Source organism: Esox lucius, chromosome 2 (assembly GCF_011004845.1).
Source record: "Esox lucius isolate fEsoLuc1 chromosome 2, fEsoLuc1.pri, whole genome shotgun sequence".
Taxonomy (NCBI): Eukaryota; Metazoa; Chordata; class Actinopteri; order Esociformes; family Esocidae; genus Esox; species Esox lucius.
The window spans coordinates 3,795,298-3,816,309 of record NC_047570.1 but is presented as its reverse complement, the minus strand read 5'-3'; the positions used below and the strand labels follow the sequence as shown (position 1 = coordinate 3,816,309).

The 21,012-nt window shown below is 41.4% G+C and overlaps 1 protein-coding gene across 5 annotated transcripts in view; it reads left to right on the top strand.

The window, feature by feature from the left end:
• The first annotated feature begins 9,321 nt into the window (after window positions 1-9,321).
• nav2a (neuron navigator 2a) overlaps window positions 9,322-21,012 on the top strand; it is a 115,946-nt gene continuing 104,255 nt past the window's right edge. For 4 of the 5 annotated variants that reach the window (XM_010901165.4, XM_034295710.1, XM_020054659.3 and 1 more), the window contains exon 1: window positions 9,323-10,264. In XM_010901165.4, the coding sequence (XP_010899467.2) occupies window positions 10,031-10,264 (234 nt within the window). In that variant the 5' untranslated portion in view covers window positions 9,323-10,030. Of the gene's footprint in view, window positions 10,265-21,012 lie in introns of all 5 variants that reach the window. The other variant, XM_034295709.1, reaches the window with a different exon arrangement.

Here is a 21,012-nt window from a genome sequence, read left to right as displayed (position 1 = left end):
TGCACATGTAGAATTGCCATTGTGCCTGCATTGTTACGGTTGTTACCTACGCATGTCTACCTCGGGACCTCATTGCTGCTATCTCTGCATCCCGGTTGCTCATGCGTCCTTACTACAGTACTCCTTCAAAGTGCTCGTTTGCACATCTACAATGCCATTTAGAATTTGCCATTTTTACCCACACAACTATTACCCCAATTGTAACATACACTATACTTAATACTTGTAAATGTTCTGCCCTCCTATTTGCCTAAAAAAAGTTGAAAATGAACGTTTTGAGTGAGGAACAGAAGCATTCAATTTGCAGTGGTCTCTTAATTTTAACCCTTCTGTTCCTCACTCAAAACCTTCCTTTACAACTTTTTTGGAAAGGAAAGAAACAGGTGCAGTGGTCTCTTAATTCTTTCCGGGGATGTATGTACCATTTGTAAAGAAAACATTAGTGAGCAGGAAAAACACAATTTAGTTTCTTATGGGATTCACATTCAACTGTAGGTTATAACAGATGGTATAGCTACCCATTCGGCTTGGCAAGTCTTTAGTCGTCTTGCATGAACCGCACGTTTGAGATCTCCCCAGAGTGGCTCGATGATATTAAGGTCAGGGCACTGGGATGGCCACTCCAGAACCTTCACCTTTTTCTGCTGTAACCACTGGAGGGTCAACCCTGGCCTTGTGCTTAGGGTCATTGTCGTGCTGGAAAGTCCAAGAGCGTCTCATTGTCAGCTTTCGTGCAGAAGAATGCAAATTGTCTGCCAGTATTTTCTGATAACGGGCTGCATTCATCTTGCAATACATTTTTACAAGATTCCCTGTGCCTTTAGAGCTCACACACCCCCAAAACATCAGTGAGCCACCACCATGCTACACAGTGGGGATGGTATTCTGTTCACTATAGGCCATGTTGACCCCTCTCCAAACATAGTGCTTATGGTTGTGACCATAAAGCTCTATTTTGGTCTCGTCACTCCAAATTACAGTGTGCCAGAAGCTGTGAGGTGTGTCAAGGTGTTGTCGGGCATATTGTAACCAGGCTTTTTTGTGGCATTGGTGCAGTAAAGTCTTTCTGGCAACTCAACCCATACAGCTCATGTTTGTTCAAGTATTGTCATATTGTGCTCCTTGAAACAACCACACCGTCTCTTTCCAGAGCAGCCAGTATTTCTCCTGAGGTTACCTGTGGGTTTTTCTTTGTATCCCGAACAATTCTTCTGGCAGTTTTGGCTGAAATCTTTCTTGGTCTACCTGACCTTGGCTTGATATCTAGAGATCCCTGAATTTTCCACTTCTTAATAAGTGTTTGAGCAGAACTGACTGGCATTTGCAAGGCTTTGTATATCTTTTCATATATTTTTCATTTTTATATAGTTGCATTACCTTGTTACGCAGGTCTTTTGACATTTATTTTCTGCTCCTCGTGGCTCAGTATCTATCCTGCTCAGTGCATCCACATGAGAGCTAACAAACTCATTGTCTATTCATTCACAGACAGTAATTGCGATTTAAAAGGCCACAGGTGTGGGAAATTCACCTTTAATTGCCATTTTCACCTGTGTTTCTCATCTTCTTTGTAACAAAGCCAAACATTCAAGGGTATGTAAACTTTTGCTCAGGGCCATTTGGGTGATTTCTGTTATCATTATGATTTAAAAAGGAGCCAAACAACGATGTGATAATAAATGGCTTCATATGATCACTATCCTTAAATAAAATAAGTTTTTTTCTGCATGATCTGTCATATTTTCAAAATCAATGCCTAAATTTCACAATTTCTGCCAGGGTATGCAAACTTATGAGCACAACTGTAATTTAAACAAATGACTACTTAGCAAATTACTCCCTATCCAAAGACCAACAATAGCATTATTTAAAGGAGTTTTGCAAGTTAAATACCTTATCTACCTTATTTACTACATCCATATCCATCTTATAATGTAAAAGTGCAGAAAGGGAATTGGTATTCATCACATAATTTACAAATTTTCCATTAAATATCAGGTAACAGCATTAGCCGATTGTGGTACATGAACAATGGTATTGGCCAATCATTTTCTTATCAGTACAAACACTAGAGAAATGAACTCTAATATATCACATATTTCCTAGCAGCAAGCTTCAGTAGCTAGATAAGCTAACAAAATGATGTTAGCTAAGTCAGAAACAATGAAACTGGATAAAGTGTCAACTATAAAGTGTCAACAATACAACTGGTCTTTACTCAGTGTCATGCTCCTTTTGCCCATTCTCCTCACCTCCTGAAAACCCATTAGAGTAGACCAGAGGAGGGACAGCGCTTTCTCATCAAATGGTGATTGAGAAGGTTGTCAGAAAGAGCAGAGAGACCATATGGATAGAAACTCATTGTTTGCGGAGCAAGTGTATTTCTTTTATTAATGGTAAATGTAATAAGACAGTGATACGATAATCCAGGATTTAGGGGGGGAAATTATTAACAATAATCCAGGATTTAGGGGGGAAATTATTAGATCTACAATATCTATTTCTTATGACAGGACTAAATCTAAGGTGTGATTGTGGCAATGTGTTGGACCTGAGACATGTTGGATGAAACCCATTGAGTCAATTATGGCTTCAAAGGCTTTTTGAAGAGGATCATTGGACTTTTCCATATGAATATTGAAATTGCCAAAAATGTTTATACTATCTGCCATGACTACAAGGTTAGACAAGAATTCTGGAAACTCATTCAGGAACATTGTGTATGGCCTGGGGGGCCTATAAATAGTAGCTATGTAAATAATAGTAGCACATTCAAATAACAGTTTACTGAAGGCTTGATCTATTATCAGTACGTTCTGAATTGTCATCTAGTTAAATTCCAAAGTAGCTGTTTGCACTATGAATCATACAAATGGCTAGCTGACATTTAAAGGGAAGTTCACCTGGTTTTACATGTGGCCTTATTTTAACTTGTCTGTGGTTGTAATGGATCCCTCAAATGTTTTGTTTTGTTTTCATTATTTTATTTCTTTATAGAGGAAAAGTTTTAACATTTGCCATCACCTGGTTTATACCTCATTGCAATATTATGCACCAATTAGAATTACTTCCAGTTTTCCATAAATGTGTATATATATATATATATATATATATATATATATATATATATTATTATTATTGTTATAAACAGCTTCCTCTAAAAATGTATTTACTGGCATGTTTAAACAATAAGTATCTACATTCACGTTATATTCTTATGTGAAATATAAGTTGGGTAAATCTAATAGGTCCTAATGTGGGACTGTCAAAAAAGTTTTTTCTTTTTGCTTTTCTTTTTTTGCGAATTCATGATCAAAAAATGACACATCTGACATCACCAGCATCGCTCACTCATACATACCACATACACAGTCACGTGAACACACCCACATTCACGCACTTAAACATGCACACTGTTTTAACATTTGGTCTGTTTTTACAGAAAGTTCACCTAACACACCTTCGCTAGAACGAGACCATAGCCTTTTTAAAACAAGTCGAAAACACCCATCAACCACACCTTTCTCGCATCCTCTCCTTTCTCATCTCGTCCACTCATCTTTCTTCTTCTAAACTGTCCTCTTCTTTCCACTTCTTTCTTCTCCTCTACCCTCTCCTGTCCTCTTAAGCCTCATTAGTTAACAGCAGATGGTGTAGGGTGGTAGTGGCCTGCCTGCAGTCTAAGTTGATGTACTTTAAGAATGCTAAAATGGATGGAGTTATCTGAGGGGAACTAACTTCAAGTGGATAAGGATTAGGTGTACTGTACTGTACTGATTGTATGCTGAGTCTGGCTCTCTTGGTCTGGTTTTCACTGTGCTCTGCACTGGTCTGTTTGGATGAAAGTTTCACCTAATTTGAACATCAACAACTTCACGTTAACTTTTGTAGCCTAGGCTATTACAGACTGACCCAAAATAATTTTAGACTGATTTGTACATGAGAAAGATTCAGGAAAACATCCAAGACAATAACTGAAGAAATGTCTTTCGGTAGCACTGTCCAGTACTGTCCACCCTGTCCTAAGGAAATCAGGAGCTTTCGAAGGAAAACCAAAGGGTTCTGAGGGAAACGGAGGGAAACGGAGTGGTTCTGAGGGAAACGGAAGGGTTCTGAGGGTAAATTGAAAGGGGTTCTGAGGGAAACAAAAGGATTTTGAATAACAGGTGGGGTCTAACCGACACAGGAGGTAAGGATATGTGCGTAGTTCTTCTGGGAGCAGAACACCCAGGTATTCCTCAAAGTCTCTTCTTTCTGGAATAAATAAAAAGTTTGTCTGATATGTAGGAGGAAAAGAGAAACCACTCTGTTTATTACAACCTCATTAAGGGGCCATCAGAGATTACTCATAACACTGGTTCTATAAAACAAGGGCGATAAATATTCCACACGTCAACGAGAAAATGGTTCTATAGGCACTTTTGTCACCTCCAAGGGACCTGTCTCCTGGAAAGGCATGCAGCTCTGGCAGCATCTGTGTAGCATTAGTTCTATATGCCCCACCCTTATTGTAAAGATAGAGTGGCTTTCACATGGGCATACGTTACTGGAATCACTCGGGTTGGACTGTGTGCTTCAGCCCCGGCCTTTGATGCCACACTGAGGCCATAACTTTAGGATTACGCACACACACTTGAGCATGATGCACAAGAACACACGCACACACTTGGGCCAGCACTCACACACTCACCCTAACATAATCAGATTTGAGGGAACATTTCCATGATTTAGGATAATGCTAATAGGATTAGCATTAACATACGAAGTGGGGATTTGGGGGTTCTGCCCCCCCCCCACCAAAAATAAGAAGGAACCAATGATGTCATCACCCCTCAAATCTGCGTGTGTGTGCGTGTGCGTTCTCTAATTTCCTACTTGTTTTTTTTATTAGAGAGTGTTTTAATTCGTTTAGGCTGTTGCTGTGATCTTTTCACATTGAACTTTAGCTCCAGATCAGATAAATGTATTTTCATTTGCATAAGCTCTCTATCCTGTTATAAAATGAGTGATTTGATCCCTGAATGCTGATTGGCTGAAAGTTGTGGTATGAGATATGCAACTGGTATGACAAAAACAACTTCACTTTTAACTGTTTTAGCAATAACTGACTTCTGGGAGTTTATAATGAATGACCAATATACCACAGCCAAGGGTTGTGTCCAGGCACTCTGCACTACGTTGTGTCTAAGAACAGCATTGAATCTGTGGTGTATTTGCCATTCATCAAAGCCCCTTGTGCCTTATTGTTTCAGTATAGACAACAGTGAATTCTTAGAATCTGTTTGTTCTCTTACCAGGCACAGATTTATATCATGCAACTGCTTTGACTCATATACATTTCAATGTATACCTTGGTTCCCAATTTTTGCAACATTTTTAATTGGGTTTGTTTTTATTTTCAGAATTGACTTAGACATTCTGTACACTCATTGTTTTCGGTTGGTATTGACTGCTATGTTAGTGTAATGGCTCTAAGAAACAGCAGAGACAATTACTGTAATTTAGTTGTGTGTTATATGCTGTTTACAACTAAAAACTGAATGTTGGAAAGAAGCAGGAGAGCGACAGAGATGTGAATGTACAGAATAGGGAAGAGCATTACAGATATTTTCACTATCAATAATTCCTCAGGTTTTGTCGTCGACCCCACCATAATTTTTTAAAATAAGTTCTGCAATAAATTCAGCGTTTTATTAAAACATTTAGTTAACAACCTCAATAATGTTTTACTATAAACAATTAGGCTAAATATACTTTCAGATTCAGCAAATAACCTAATGCATAGGCCTGTCAAGTCGTTAGAATATTATTACAAGTGATTTATTTCAAATGATTGGTACAAACTTTTCCATTAATTATAATTGCAAATGAAATATAAACGTTGTCAAAAACGCACAATGTCTCCCATGAATTATAGCACTGAGATAGGTATGAATTGCCTTACATAACGTCTTTGTGTCAATGGTTTCTGGCCATACCAAAAAAATACACAATGTATTAGACCATCTAGCCAGCAATTTTTTTTATATACAGTACCTTAAAACTATACTATCCAAACAGAACTACAATTAGTTTATAGACTAACAGAGTTATGTTACAGTCTGTATAAAATGAAATCAATCAAACCTACCGATGTGTTCCAGTGAATAAGAAAATATCCTCGGAAAGAAGCTTAATAGGAATAAATTATATTAAATTAATGAACAAAAAACTAACAAAATCTGGCTAGTGCAACCATAGATGCAAGATCTTAACAAAAATGTAAAGAATCATTAGGCAATGTCCATATTATTATGATCAGTTATTCTTGTTTCGAAAAATTTGCGAGTAGATTTACATAGTCTTTGACTATGTATCAGGCCGTCAGCCAAGAAAACCCTTTCAACTGGTACAGATGTTGCCAGAAGGCTCAGGTTTGCTTTTGCTATCCATGATAATTTCCTGTACTTGACCGTTAGCTAGATTTGTTTAGTCTAAGAAATAACCCGTCATTACAGCCGCCATGTGAGTCTGTCGTTAGTACAGATATGTTTTTGGAACTTTCGAAAATTAGATTAACTTGTTAACAATTCGACTAGTACAGAACAATACAACCACATGTAAACAATGTGCAGGTGTTGACGTTAAAATAACACAAAATATGTAAACAAATCAAAAGAACAACACTGATTGCACGTCTGTTCTCTTTTTCATAAAAACATAAGGTGCTTCTGGCCTAGCATCCTGTTTGCACTGTATGCGTCTTTGTTCACTTGAGATTAAAATGTCATCATATTTACTTTGTCTGGTTTTACTTACCTTGCATTCGCAATAAAGTAGTGGGTGGTGGTCACGATGACTCAAGAGATGTTAAGTGTTTTTGCATGTTCTGCAGACAGGTTGACCACCTTCGATCAAGTTTCCCTCAGCACTCTTGTAAAACCTAAAATACGACAGCACAAAACAAAACCCACGATGCATGCTGCGTCTGTATCAGAATTTTGCTAACTTGGGTGGACAGAATTTACCGTACATTTTTCAAACCATGATTATCAAACACGGTTTTAATGATCATTTAAATTTGAAACTGTAATACTAACCGTCAGGAACTTTACCGTGATTTATCATGAAACCGGGAACCGTTTCATCCCTAGGCCCTATACTGTACACAAAACAAAAACTATTCACTCACTAGGACTATTTTGTGTTATATATACATGAAATGAGACAATATTTAATCAGGGTTTTTTCCCTCTGAACAATACAAAAATGTGGATAGTCAAAGTAAAAAAAAAAGTGTGCAAATTTAAAACAGAAAATAATAGATTGCGTAAGTATTCACCCCTTGGTAGAGGCCCCTTTGGCAGCAATTACAGCCATGAGGCTATTTGGATGAGTCTGTACCAGCTTTGCATGTCTGGACACACTGGGGCATTTATGGCCCATTGTACTTGCAGAATTGCAAAGCTCCTTCAAGTTGGATTGGGTTCTTTGGTTAATATCAATTTTTAACACTTTCCACATTGGACTGAGGTCCAGGCTAGGACATGTAACTTTTTGTTTTAAGCCACTTTAGTGTGGCTTTGGCTGTATGACTGGGGTCATTGACCTGCTGAAAGATGAATCTCAACCTTGCAGATTTTTCTTTCATGATTTCTCTGTACTTTGCTGCGTAAATGTTGTGTTCCATCTTCATCTCCACCATATGTAGGGATGTCCTCAGCATAATGTGCATTGTTTTTTGAAGCTGTATTTTTGTCACATCACACCATAGAACCTTCTAAAACATGGTCTCCTAGTCTCCCAAACACTTTCTGGCACACTTTAGCCAAGATTTGATGTTACTTTTTCTCTCTCGATAATATCTTTCTTTTTGTCACACTCCCAGGCACTGTCTTGCTATGCCTGATAATGGAAGTTTTCAGTTGTTAAAGGTACATGTCTACCTCGGAACCTCACTGCTGCTATCTCTGCATCTCGGGTGCACATGCTACCTTAATACCACTCTCCTTCATTTGCCTCGTTTACACATCTTGGATGCCATTTTGAAATTGCCATTTGTTCGCGAACAACTAATATCCCACTTATAACATTTGAGAACCAGTGGTTCTCAAATTCCTCTCGGGGACCCCTAGCAATTGCACAATTATGTTTTAGCCTTGAACTAGCTCACCTAAATCAAGCGGTCAAGGGCTTGATAATTAGCTGTTGATTCAGCGGTGCTAGCTCAGGAATACCTCCGATACATGAAAAGACTGGGGGTCCCCAGGAGAGGTTTGAGAACCACTGGTCTAAACCACAGGTGTGTGTTAACTGCTTTGTGAGTAAAGATTTCAGTATGGGTTCCAGTCTTAATGGTGTGTGCATGGATTATGACTACATTTGGAGCGAATTGGGTTGTTTCAGTCTTCTTTTCGGGTGTTCTTGTGCTCAAAACCTTTCCTTAAGGCGACACAAAGTCAAGTGACCGACGTCTGAGCCCCTTAATCCTGATTGGTCCATTTCGGCAGTGATGTGTCTTCCTCTTGGTACGAGCTCAACGCCCTCTATCTGTCCCAGAGTAATATTGTCGTTTTTCCCGTTTGTTTTAGTGTCTTGTGTGAACCCTGTTTGAGGGAGTATGAGAGTAAACATTTTCATTTGACATTTAAACAGAAAGAGTTTTAAACTGCATTAGCAACCACAACGAAGAAGCATGCAGGTTCCTTAAGCCACTGTTTGGCACTGGCACATGAACTGTCTGTCTCTCGTTTCAAATGTAACGTGACAGACAGAGGAATAGGTTAGGTGGACTGGGAACGAAGCCAGGGTCTGTCACAATATTCTGTGTGGCATTATAGAGAATACAGTGCCTGTCTATAAAGAAGGTAGAGCCGTCCCTCTTCTCTCATTTATGCTAACTGACTGGAGAGTGGGTGAGAGAGGGGAAGGAGAGGGAGAGAGGGAGAGGCAGTAGAAAAGAGAGAGAAGCGGGGTGGGAGATGGTGTGTCTACGGCTGTCGTCTAAGAACGTCCCTGTGCCCTTAAGCCACACCTGCTACAGGACGAGTACAGGAGAGAGAGAGAGAGAGAGAGAGGGAGCATGGAGAAGAGAGGCAGAGAGGGAGGGAGAGAGAGAGGAGAGAGAGGCAGAGAGGGAGGGAGTGAGGGAGGGAGGAGAGAGGCAGAGAGGGAGGGAGGGAGGGAGGGAGGGAGGAGAGAGGAGAGAGAGACAGAGAGGGAGGGAGGGAGGGAGGAGAGAGAGGCAGAGAGGGAGGGAGGGAGAGAGGAGAGAGAGACAGAGAGGGAGGGAGGGAGGAGAGAGAGAGAGGGCAGTCAGTGCAGCGCATTCAGAAGCTCAACGCTCGCAGAAGCAAGTGGTCCTCTGTGATTTTCTCTCGTTTTTTTCCCTTTTCCTCCATCCATTCTTCCCTCGTTTATCATCGACTGAGCAACAGATTTCCTCCCGCTCGTAATGTGAGAATTATTACTGTCGCTTAGTGGGAAGAGAAACATCCAGAATTTCCTCGTCGACAAGGATTTCTCCTAGATTCGGGCAAACGGGATCGTTGCCAACTACTTCATTAGGTCACAGGGAATTCCCAAGAGGATACTGGGAATACCGCTATTCCTAATAGGGCGATTAGGGAATTCTGCTTTTCCTGATAAGCCAGCATAGGGACAATAGCCAGAGAACAAGTAGGATTTAGAGGATTACTCGACCTGGACTGATGCTCCCACTGTTTGAAAAAAAAAGATTCCCTCCGCTGCAGATCGGAGCATCCAGAGAACCGGAAGGACACTTCCCAAAACACTGACTGTCAAATCATCCAACTGTTATTTCAGCTGGAAATTATATTTGAGTTCAGGATGCCGATCTGGTTGCTTTACTTGGAGAACGGTATCGCATTAACTGCTTGAGTGTTGAAAACGTGGTTGCCTGTGTGTGTGTGTGTGTGTGGACGTATGCGTGTGGACGTGTGTGTGTGTGTGTGTGTGGACGTATGCGTGTGGACGTGTGTGTGTGGGCGTGGGCGAGCGTTTGTGGTACTATCCGGTGCCCCGGAGGAAGATGCCTGCCATTCTGGTGGCTTCTAAGATGAAGTCGGGACTCCCTAAACCCAAGCCGGTGCACAGTGCTCTGCCTATCCCCCAAGTGCCCTCGCGACCCCTCTCTTTGCCCTTCGCTCTGCCTGCGCCTCTCAAGGCTTCCTGCAAACAAGTCCCCCCGGTGGGCCCCCAGAGCGGCTGGGGGAACCCCAAAACCAAGAACGTTCCGACGACCGACGCTGGGATTGACACACAGGTTAGAGGTGTTTGCTCTATATCTCTGTATCTTTCTGTCCCTCACACCTCGATCGGTCAATCTCTGTCTCTATTCGCTCTGTCACTTTTTTGCTCTTCCTCTGTCACACCACTCTCCATCTCTCTGCCTCCCTCTCTCACTTTTTCCTCCCACACCTCTTTCTATCACTCTCTCGCTCCCCCTCTTTCTTCTTCCTCCTCTATTACACACAGGTATACTGAATGTGTATGGAATGATAGGATGCACAACCGCTGATGCGTCACACCTCGAGGAATACGATGTGATGTCTCTGTGTATTCAGTTTAAACCGTGAATGAATGAATGTGTGTATGATTGTCTTAGTATAGGTCCTGGCAGGATCCAGGCAGGCCAGTAGGCTACCAGACTAGCAGGGTGGCTGTTTTAGTTTGTTTGTGAGCTATTGGTCTGCTTAGCAACCCAGCAGATGCGGCTCCACGGAAAGAGCCATCCCTCGACCGCCATGTAAGGGTGTGCAGAGGGGGAAGGAGACGCCAAGGCTAGTCTGTATGTGTGTTCTGTCTTTGGTGTGTGTGTGTTTGTGCAAGCACATGCTTGGCAACTTGTCCGTACCGAAACGTGACTTGGGCCGGCACTAAAAATAGAAAAGGAATAGCGTCACCATGACAATTTAATAACAGTAACTGTCCACATTCAATTGCTGGACTGTTATACATACACCTGGTTGTACACGATAGTTTTTGTATTGTGTGCGTGCGTGCGTGCGTGCGTCCGTGCATGTGTGTGTGATAAAGCAGCAGTCTTCTGAATTCAACCTCTGACCACTCAGTGCTAAGACAGAGGAGTGGGCAGCAGTGGTTGCACATTTCTATTCCTGGAGGGACTAAACATTTCTAGTTTCTTTTCTGTTTGCTAGTTAATTAGACTCGCCTGGTGTCCCAGGTCTTGATTACTCCCTGAATTGAACTGGACAGCCCTGGTTTACCTCTAATCGCATTTCTCTGTTTCTCTCCCTTTCTCTCTCTTGATTTTTGAAGATTAACATCAAATGTGTTTGCGTGGGAGAGTGAGAAAAGGTCTTTCCATCTCTTTCCATCCTCTCTCACTGTTTTCTCTGCTTGTTGACCCAGTGTGATAGGTCGTCAATCAACAAGTGGGACGTCATCTTGAGGCCTGATCCAAAGTAGACACACAATCTCTAAAGATGTGGAGACCTGAGTGGATTTGACAGGTCTAATCGATTCAGTAATGGCTTCATCTTGCCCTGGAATAGGCTAGGTGTAAGAATCACAATATTACATAGAACAACCAAATCCTCTCAGAACGGTGTTTAGGGCTCATTTTGAAATGGACCACCATCTGACCAATCAGGAAGAGAGGGGTACCAGTCATGTTACAGGCCACAAACCCGATCTTACATGGTCACTTTCCATATTGTCTCTATGCATGCTTATGTTCACATAGGTTCCCTTTGGGGGCAGTTGTTACCAGCTGCTTAAACGCAACCTCACTAGACTTTTTTATAGGGTTTCATTCAGACAGATGAAGAGAGAGACGTGGTCGACGGGACACCTGGCCTCTTAAGCTAAGAGAAAGGGCGGGGTTTACCCCGTTGCTATGGATGATGTCATGTTCCACAACATCTATGAATTCTATGAATTCATCATAGCAATACTGTAGACGAATGTGTGCTGTTGCCATATTGAAATAAAAATATTCAAATAAAAATGTAGGCCAAGTGTCACTGATTAAACATAAAACCCAGAATGACCCAGAATGATATACTGACTAGTCAAGATATGTTCAGCTAATTGTCAGCCTCTTACATGTCTGGCAGCTCGTAAACAAATGCACGTTCATTTAATGTTGGTGCAGTAATTCGTGCAATTATGTGTCCCATCTATAGCTCCAACTACACCGGGTGGTCCAGCTATTGACAGCTATGGACGAGTCAGATTTGTTTCTTTGTAGTTGGAGAATGAGGAAGCATAATGCTTTGTCGGGATATGGGGTCTGGAGAGGGCATTTATTGTTTGATGTAATATTCTACTGACTGAGATCTATGTAGTTTGTCTGCACTGCGTAGCTAAATTTTCTCTGTGGCCAAGCAGTGTAGAGTTGTCACAACATTGATCTCTGGTGTTATTGGGTTGTTTCTGTTGGTGAAGTGACTGCATCCCTGACTAGCTCTACTGTGATCATAATACCATCGCAATTAAGGTAATACCTTTTTAAAAGGTCAGTATCAATAAATGGTTCTAAAACATCTACCTGATTATGAGGCAGATTGCCGTCAGCAGCCCTTTTAGGATTGTTTGTGACTTGGACTTAGTGACTTAGGAGTCCTCTTGACTACTTCAACATTTTCCCAGATTTAGGAGCTGTTTTTAGCGCTAAAATGCTTTGTGAAATACTTCTAAAGTTAGGACGGACACCCTTTTTTTAAGAGTTACTCCTAAATCAGCAAGTTAGGAGCTACTTTAGTAAATAGAAATAGTAAAATCTGAAAAATCTGTCCACATTAGGTTTTTCAACCAGTCCCCACTAGGAAAACCGGCTTAGGTTTAATGAAAACAAAAAATGTTGCATAGTGTTTGTGTAGTGTACTTTCAGATTTAGGCATTACCGGTTAGGGCTAGGTTAAGTTAAGGTCGTAAGTTATTGAGTTTATGGTTAGGCTGAGGGTAGGGAGTCGGGAACATGGATTTCTTGGTGTATGTGTGTGTGAGAGAGAGATAGAGAGACTTGAGCCATTCCAGCCCTGTCTTAGTGCATGGGTCAAGAGGTTACAGTGTTTATTGAGTTGGTCGCTTAAAATGAAACAATTGTCAAATTCTCTGTGTGGTCAGACAGATATCTGTGTGTATGTGTTTCCTCTTCTGTGTTTGTGTGTGTCTTGTGTCGAAAACAGAGATTCAATTAAAACCCCTTCTAAAATTGTGTGCTACAAAAAGTACATGCACATACACAAACACACAGCCTGTACTGGCCTCTAGTGGTGAATGTACGCATTGCATGTCATCCCCCATTCAATACTATCAGTGAATACAGAGTGGCACAGTTTTCAAACAGAGAGGAAGAAGATAAAGCGTTAACAAGGGCTTCAACACTTCTACTCCTGTAGAAGTACATCTGTGGATGTGTGTGGGTGTGTGTGTGTGGCATGTGTGTGTGTTTCAGTCAAGGCCATCTCTGTATGAGTGATCATTATACAAAAGAGTGTCTGTGTATTCAAAGAATGTTTCTGGCGCTGGATTAGTATTGTGCATCAGATGAAAGGGAGGTGTGCAGGTTTCAATTCTTTGATATCTACGTCTTGCAGGCAGCTAACTCTATATTAAGAAAGTTTGTGTTACTGCTACGTGGAAGTGTGTGTGTGTTCACAATGAATTTGCCATAAATCTTCATAGAATATTTTATAACACTGGGTTTCTTTATCTTGACAGCTCATTTTATTCTTCCTTTTCACCTCCATTGTTTCTTTGGCTTTACATATTTCACTCCTTCACTCCTTTAACCTCCAAACATCTCAATTTATCCATGACCGTGGAAATGACTAACAGAGAGAGGACGTTAGCAAAATGACATGGACTCCCAGGTGGCTCAGCACTATAAGGTGCTCTTGAAATGTTTTGAGCTTTTTTCCCATGGTGTAGGTTTCAGCGTTGACTGTGGAGTTACAGGACAAGTAACTGGTAAGCCCTAACAGAAATACAGAATATTTGAGCATCATTCCAAGTGAGACATTGTTAGCAATGACTGTAGCCACAAAACTAAACTTATGGAATATGGCGCCTCAAACGCTCTTCCATTACGACGTACTTGTGCTGATTGGTTGTTGCTTGGGCACCTGTGAGCTCAGTTAAGGTAAACGTCTGGAGTGTGAGTTCCTTCTGGTGGGGAATGTCTTCCGATGTGCTTCGGAAAACTCATTTGTTGACATTGACTACCTGAGTCTATTGGGAATTGCTATGATAAAGCAGGGATTGGATATCACTATATTTGGAGAACATTGGAGTAAAGGTTTTTTAAAAGAAGCCCAAATTGATATCAAGTAGATATTACAAACCACTTGGGGGTTACCCTATGCTAGAAGACTTGCAACGCCTGTGTTGTGGGTTCGATTCTAACATGGACCCAGTGAATAAAGTAAACAGATTGTTAACCATCTGCTAAATGACTATTGTAAGAAAGTAAAAACACACAATGGTCTATATCTGAGATACTGCATCTTCGTTTCCACAGATTGTAGCAATTGTGTACTGGAAAAGGACATCTATGGTGTATAAGATGGAGATGAATAGAAAGGGTGAAGGGAAGATCTGTTTGTCCACTTTGTCCATTTGCGGTATTGATCTGCCTTTCACAGCTTGTGTTCTATTAAATGAACCTAGTCTCAGCTAGGGTTCTATTAAATGAACCTAGTCTATGGTCGCAGCTAATCACAGATCCTTCAAATGGACATGACACACAAACACACACACGCACACATTTCCATCTGCCACTAGTGTGATAAGAGCTCCCTATCTTAATAAGCATTTCTCCGGATAAAGACTTTAAGTCTGTCTTTATGAAAAGCCTGTTTCTCATTAAGGAGCATAACCAAGGCTTAGATCTTATCTGTTTGTGACTGAATGAAAGCGCATAGCAATAACCAACAATTGGGGAGTTTAATTTCTCCCAATATTTGCTCAAATGATTCCAGCAAATATCAAGTCTGGATATAGGGACCTTCAGTCAAGAGAGAAGCTCAATTAATATCTTTGAGTCTTTTCTTTATTGTATTCTGGGATGTTGGAGGCAGGGACATTCATCTCAGTCTCAGTGCAAGAGTTAACATTGCCGCTGAGTTCCATTAATCAAAACCATTACATATGGAGCATGCATAATGTGTTGTGATAATGATTTTAGTCATCAGAAATTTTCTAATTGGGTGTAATTTAATCCGAAGACTCCATTAAATTCTCCCACATCAAACTTGATCGAGTGCTGAGTAGTGGCAATGCCTTTGATTGGTGGTATTTGCGAATGCATTTGATTAGTGTGCAGAATCGTATCTAATTAAATTACCCTTAATGGAATGAAACGGATTGATCGACGGTAAAGAACAGCCTCCGAACCTTCTTCATGTTGCTCATTGTCTCGGGAGCCATTGACTTGACTTGAATGGTGCTCGTATTCTACCAGTTGTTAGACTCTTCTAGAGGCCCTTTGGTCCCAGCAGGTGAGAGTGAATTGAAAGCGGGGGGATTTGGACCCTGTTTCCTGCTGCATTAGAGTGCTAATTTCCCCTCACGGTGGATAGACTGGCTGGACGTCTGGCTGACTTCATTGCTTTTTACCATGACAAAGGGGAAGGAGAAGGCTAATGGATTCACATATGTTTTCTTCAGGACGTGAATCGAGTTTGCCTGTGAGCCAAACATGACAGACAGTATCTTCATAGTGAATACTACCCTTTTCTCTTTTTTGACTGTCTATTTGGGTGATATGAGTGAGCATTATGCTTTAGTAGGTAATCCACCATTGAATCCATTTGTATCCATTTTCACATAGTTTTCTGTCTTAATATAAAGGGAGGTGGTGGCTCAGTTCCCCATTGACACAGCAAAGCAACAAACAGTGAACCCCATAGAGCAAATTATTCATTTGAATAGTGTGAGTAGTTCAATAATTGAACTAGTTTATCCACAGAAGGTGTTGAAAATGTCTGAAAACAAAGATTAACAGTCATATTAGGTGTGTGGAAAGTGGGTTTGTATTTTTTAATCAGAAAATAAAAATAAAGGCAGCAGTAGCCTCTGTTGGCATTGATAAAGGCTCCAGCACGCCACTTTGTTTGCTCCCTGATAGAAGGCTAGATCGCTATCCCATAAGCCATTAGTTGCCCTCCCTTACACTCTGATAGACACATGAACTTCACAAACTGCCAATGCACTGTTTGATTCTCTGATGTTATTAGAGTTGGACCCTGTCTCATTTCAGGATACTGATCTTGACTTTTCCCTTACAATCTAGCAGGTTATTTCTATGAAGAATACAACAGAACCGTTGTTTATCAGTACAGAAAGCCTGATTCTCCAGTTTAACACATGACTTGGCTTGGCTCAAATATTAACAGGAAATTAAAATGTTGATTGTATGGAGAATCAGCCGCCACGTCTGGTACAGTTGTCCATTTTATTTCTTTATACAAACGAAAAATTCTACCTTTTCATTTCCCCAGTAGAGGAGAATTTCCTATCATTAATCAATTCACACTGACCTTTTTATAGATCAACTGACACGAGAAGTCTCTTTTTGCATAAATGTCAGATTGTTAAGTGTTTATTCAGATTTTTTGGGTTTATTTAAGTTTATTATTATTATAACTTTATTTATTATAAATTCGACAAACATGGCAGAGGTTACATTTATAATGGGTCTGGAGTAGGGGCACAAGCTAATCCTAAAGAGATCTGAGATAAAGCTGTTTTCTAGTGTGAATGTATTTTCTAGTGTCAGGAGGCACTTTAAAGTATAGTGTTTCATTAGTCACATACATATTATAGCAGATGCTGTTGCGTGTTTAGTAAAATTATTTTGACACAGACCCTAAAAAATGTGCACACAAGTACAATAAAACATTTGTAAACACAGTCCAAATTACAAAAGTAAGTTAACTGTACATAGATTTTTTGTAATGTATCTCTCCAGTACTTTTGTTGTTGTTTCTAAAGAGAAAGTGACAAGTGTGCGCAATGTGAATGGAAAGCAGCGTGGATCGAATGTGTGTACATGTGTAGGTATGTGCATGTGCATGTGCATGTACCTCGAGTGGGGAAGTGTATGTCTGAGGGTGCTAAATGGGTTCTACGTTGCACGTCAGGGTGAAAGGCAGAAATGCAGTTTAAGAGTCTAATGCCCTGGGGCTAGAAGCTGTTTCTCAGTCTCTCTGTTCTGGTAAATTATGTTCTTGAATGGTGTGTCTCCTGGAGGGTAGCAGCTCCAACAGCCCATGGCTGGGGTCCGTGATGGTCTCTGCAGCCTTTCTAAAACACAGTGTGAAGTAAATGCCCTTAAGGGCGAGCAGTGTAATGACGCTATCTAACTCCAGCCAGCTAACTCAAGTGTCGAGCTCAACAGTCACAAGCACTGAACATTTTGTTGATGTGAATATTTTACAAGCAGGGTTTTGGCACGGTTATATAACAGACTACTTGTTTGTTGATTTATTTTTTATCTTTATCCTCTGAACATAATAAATAAATTCAGTACCATTCAAAAGGTTGGACACACCTCATTCAAGGGATATCTTTATTTTTACTATATTGAAGATATAAAGAAATTAATACTATGAAATAACAAATTGTTGAATAATTTAGTAACAAAAAAGTGTTCAACAAATTAAAATAAGTTTATATTTCAAAGTCTTGAAGGAGTTCCTAAATATGCTGAGCACTTGTTTGCTGCTTCACCCTCGCTCTGCAATCCAACTCGTCCCAAACCATCTCAGTTGGGTTGAGGAGGGGTGGTTGTGGAGGCCAGGTCATCTGATGCAGCACCATCACTCTCCTTCTTGGTGAAATATCCCTTAAACAGCCTGGAGGTGGATTTTGGGTCTTGTCCAGTTGAAAAACAAATGATAGTCCCACTAAGCACAAACCAGATGGGATGGCATATTGACTGACCATGTCTCAAAGTAATTGTGGACTTTCATTTTACTTGGCTAATTTGCACTGTTCTTGCCATAATATAGGCCACTACAGTACAGACATTGTGATGATCATCTGTGTACCCAGATTATATATACATATAAACAGTATATGAACTTCACCTTTCTTTGTAACGTCTGTCTGTATCCTCATCGTATTTCACATCCTGTGTAACATCTGTCTGTGCCCTCATCGTATTTCACTTCATGAGTAATGTCTGTCTGTATCTTCATCGTATTCCACTTCCTGTGTAACATTTGTCTGTGTCCTCATCGTATTCCATTTCCTGTGTAATGTCTGTCTGCGTCCTCATCGTATTCCATTTCCTGTGTAATGTCTGTCTGCGTCCTCATCGTATTCCATTTCCTGTGTAATGTCTGTCTGTGTCCTCATCGTATTCCATTTCCTGTGTAATGTCTGTCTGCGTCCTCATCGTATTCCATTTCCTGTGTAATGTCTGTCTGCGTCCTCATCGTATTCCATTTCCTGTGTAATGTCTGTCTGCGTCCTCATCGTATTCCATTTCCTGTGTAATGTCTGTCTGCGTCCTCATCGTATTCCATTTCCTGTGTAATGTCTGTCTGCGTCCTCATCGTATTCCATTTCCTGTGTAATGTCTGTCTGCGTCCTCATCGTATTCCACTGTCTGGCTCCCCCCCTTGTCTTCCGGCTTGAGGTTAAATCCCCTCCCCTCCTGGTCCAGGCGATAACCTTATTCATTAGGTCTACCCATCTGTTTTGCCTGGCTAACGTCCATTCAGAGACCTCCCATAGGTGCCTTTCGCTCCTTCTCTCCTCTTTTGCTCTTCTCTCCCGTTTTTAGTAACGTTAAGAGCTGGACTGTCAGACAAACGAGGGCCGTTGTTTGCTCCCCCCACCCCCAGACCACAAAGATAACACAATCAGACCCCCTCCTCATCTATTCTGGCCTAAACGGAGGCGTTTAGGGAGCATGAGGCAGAGGTCACAGGCTGTTATGGCGTTTCATGACCTCCATCTGGAAGAGCGTTAAGTCGCGGTCGGGTGGGACGGCGATGGGGCTGAGTAACTAAACTGAACGGATGATGATGCATGTTTGCCGTGGCTTGAGCACACAGAGATTTCCCAAAAGGTGCTAGATTATCAACATTAATTTATTGATTATACATGTCCTTATGTTGCCTTTCTGAATGATCTAGGAAAATCCTAATTATCTGACTGAGGTTTGGGTGATCTAAATACTGGATTCTTCATCATCCCTATTTGGGTATTAACTCCAGAAGCCACCCCTACTTATGATTGGAGGAGCTTTATTCTTCTGTGAAAGTTTTAGCGGTCAGCATTTAGAACCTGGTGCCTCAGGCAGGGTTCTGAGCTTTGTGAATGTCTCTCATTTCTACCTGTGTAGAATCACAATGGCGCACAACTGGAAATCAAGCTAGTGCATGCACGACTATGTGAGTCACTAAGATGCTTTTAATTGCAGGGCTTTAGATCCCCACTTAAGCTTTAGTGCTCATCAGGGGAGGCTCAGAAATGGCCTGTCTGTGAAGAGAAGGAACATACACACACACACACTGGAATATGTTAACGGAAAGAGCCTAGTGCATTTTGTACCAACCACTGTTGTTTTGATGACCTTGATTGTTTCTGTCTTCTAGTGGAAAAGTGGAAGTGGAGCACCTTGTTGTCTCGAGGGATTAGGTTTATGTTAATATTTGCACGCACCCATGTTTGTCTTTCTAACCTTATGGGGACCTGAGACCTAACCTTGACCCAGAAATCCATGTTCCCTAATCCTAATGTCATTCCCTGTCGGTAATGCCTAAACCCAAAAGTAAAAAAACTGCCCAATTATACAGTCTTCCCTAAACATAACCCCTGAGCCGAAAAATATAATTTTCCCTAGTGGGAAACTACCAAAAAAAAACATTCACAATCTTTTTAGGGACCTAGGGTCTGTATATGTACATGTGGATCTCATACACACACACGTACACACATGCCCACGTACACACACACATGCACATGTACACACACACATACACACATGCACACGTACACAGCAGGTGAAATCTGACCAGCCTGCTCACTGCAGCATATTTAGCTGTTGTTTCATTAGCAGGGTCACAGCTGGTTCTCATAGCAACCAGGCCCAGATGGCATTCTGTGATTCGGAGGGCTGGGAGTTCCGCCTGGCTGAACCACAAACTAAACTGTGTTATATCAAACATCACATTATTATGGTAATGGAACATTAGCTCTCCTAAGGTAACACGCCCGGGAATTAATAGTGCACACTTTAGTTTTCAGACAGAGAGGAATTTGTGAGCTGGTGAAAGTGGTGGTATATGTCAATATGTGGTGTAATATGTCAAATGTGGATGTTTTCCCTCCATATTTTCAGGGACCCATGCTCTACCCCCCAGCAAGTCAATATACCCCCCTGTACACACACACCCTAACAGCCAGACATCAGGACCCCGCCTCAAACTCCCACCTCACCCTCGAGAACTAGGCAGCAGGGGTCCCCCAAAACAAAGCGCGTTCTGAAATGGGGCCAGGCCCCCATTGTCCTGGGGACACTGAGATGAGTCTCCTCTTTTACAGGGCTCTGAATGGAAGCGCACCCTGTGATTCCCTGATCCACCACTTAATGGACTAGTTTATAGCTGTTGAACATATGTACTAAATGCCCATGTCTTCTTTGGCTCTTTAGCCAGAGTGAATTGGGGCTTGATCAACAGATGCTTACAGAGCTCTATAGGATGTGGATGTGTTAGAATGTGAGTGGACATATTAGCCATGAGCTTGTGTCTGGGGCACGTCGCCTGGATTTTTACTTAGGAGTACAGGGCATTACTGTAGATTCCCATACATCTGCAAAGAACAGTGACCCGTGCGAGGAGAGAACTTTTGTGTTTATGATTCGCCTTGTTGAGTAGGGTGGATGTGCTGCTGACGGTGTTTTAGGGTCCTTGTTGAGTTGGGTGGATGTGCTGCTGACGGTGTTACAGGGTCCTTGTTGAGTAGGGTGGATGTGCTGCTGACGGTGTTTTAGGGTTCTTGTTGAGTTGGGTGGATGTGCTGCTGACG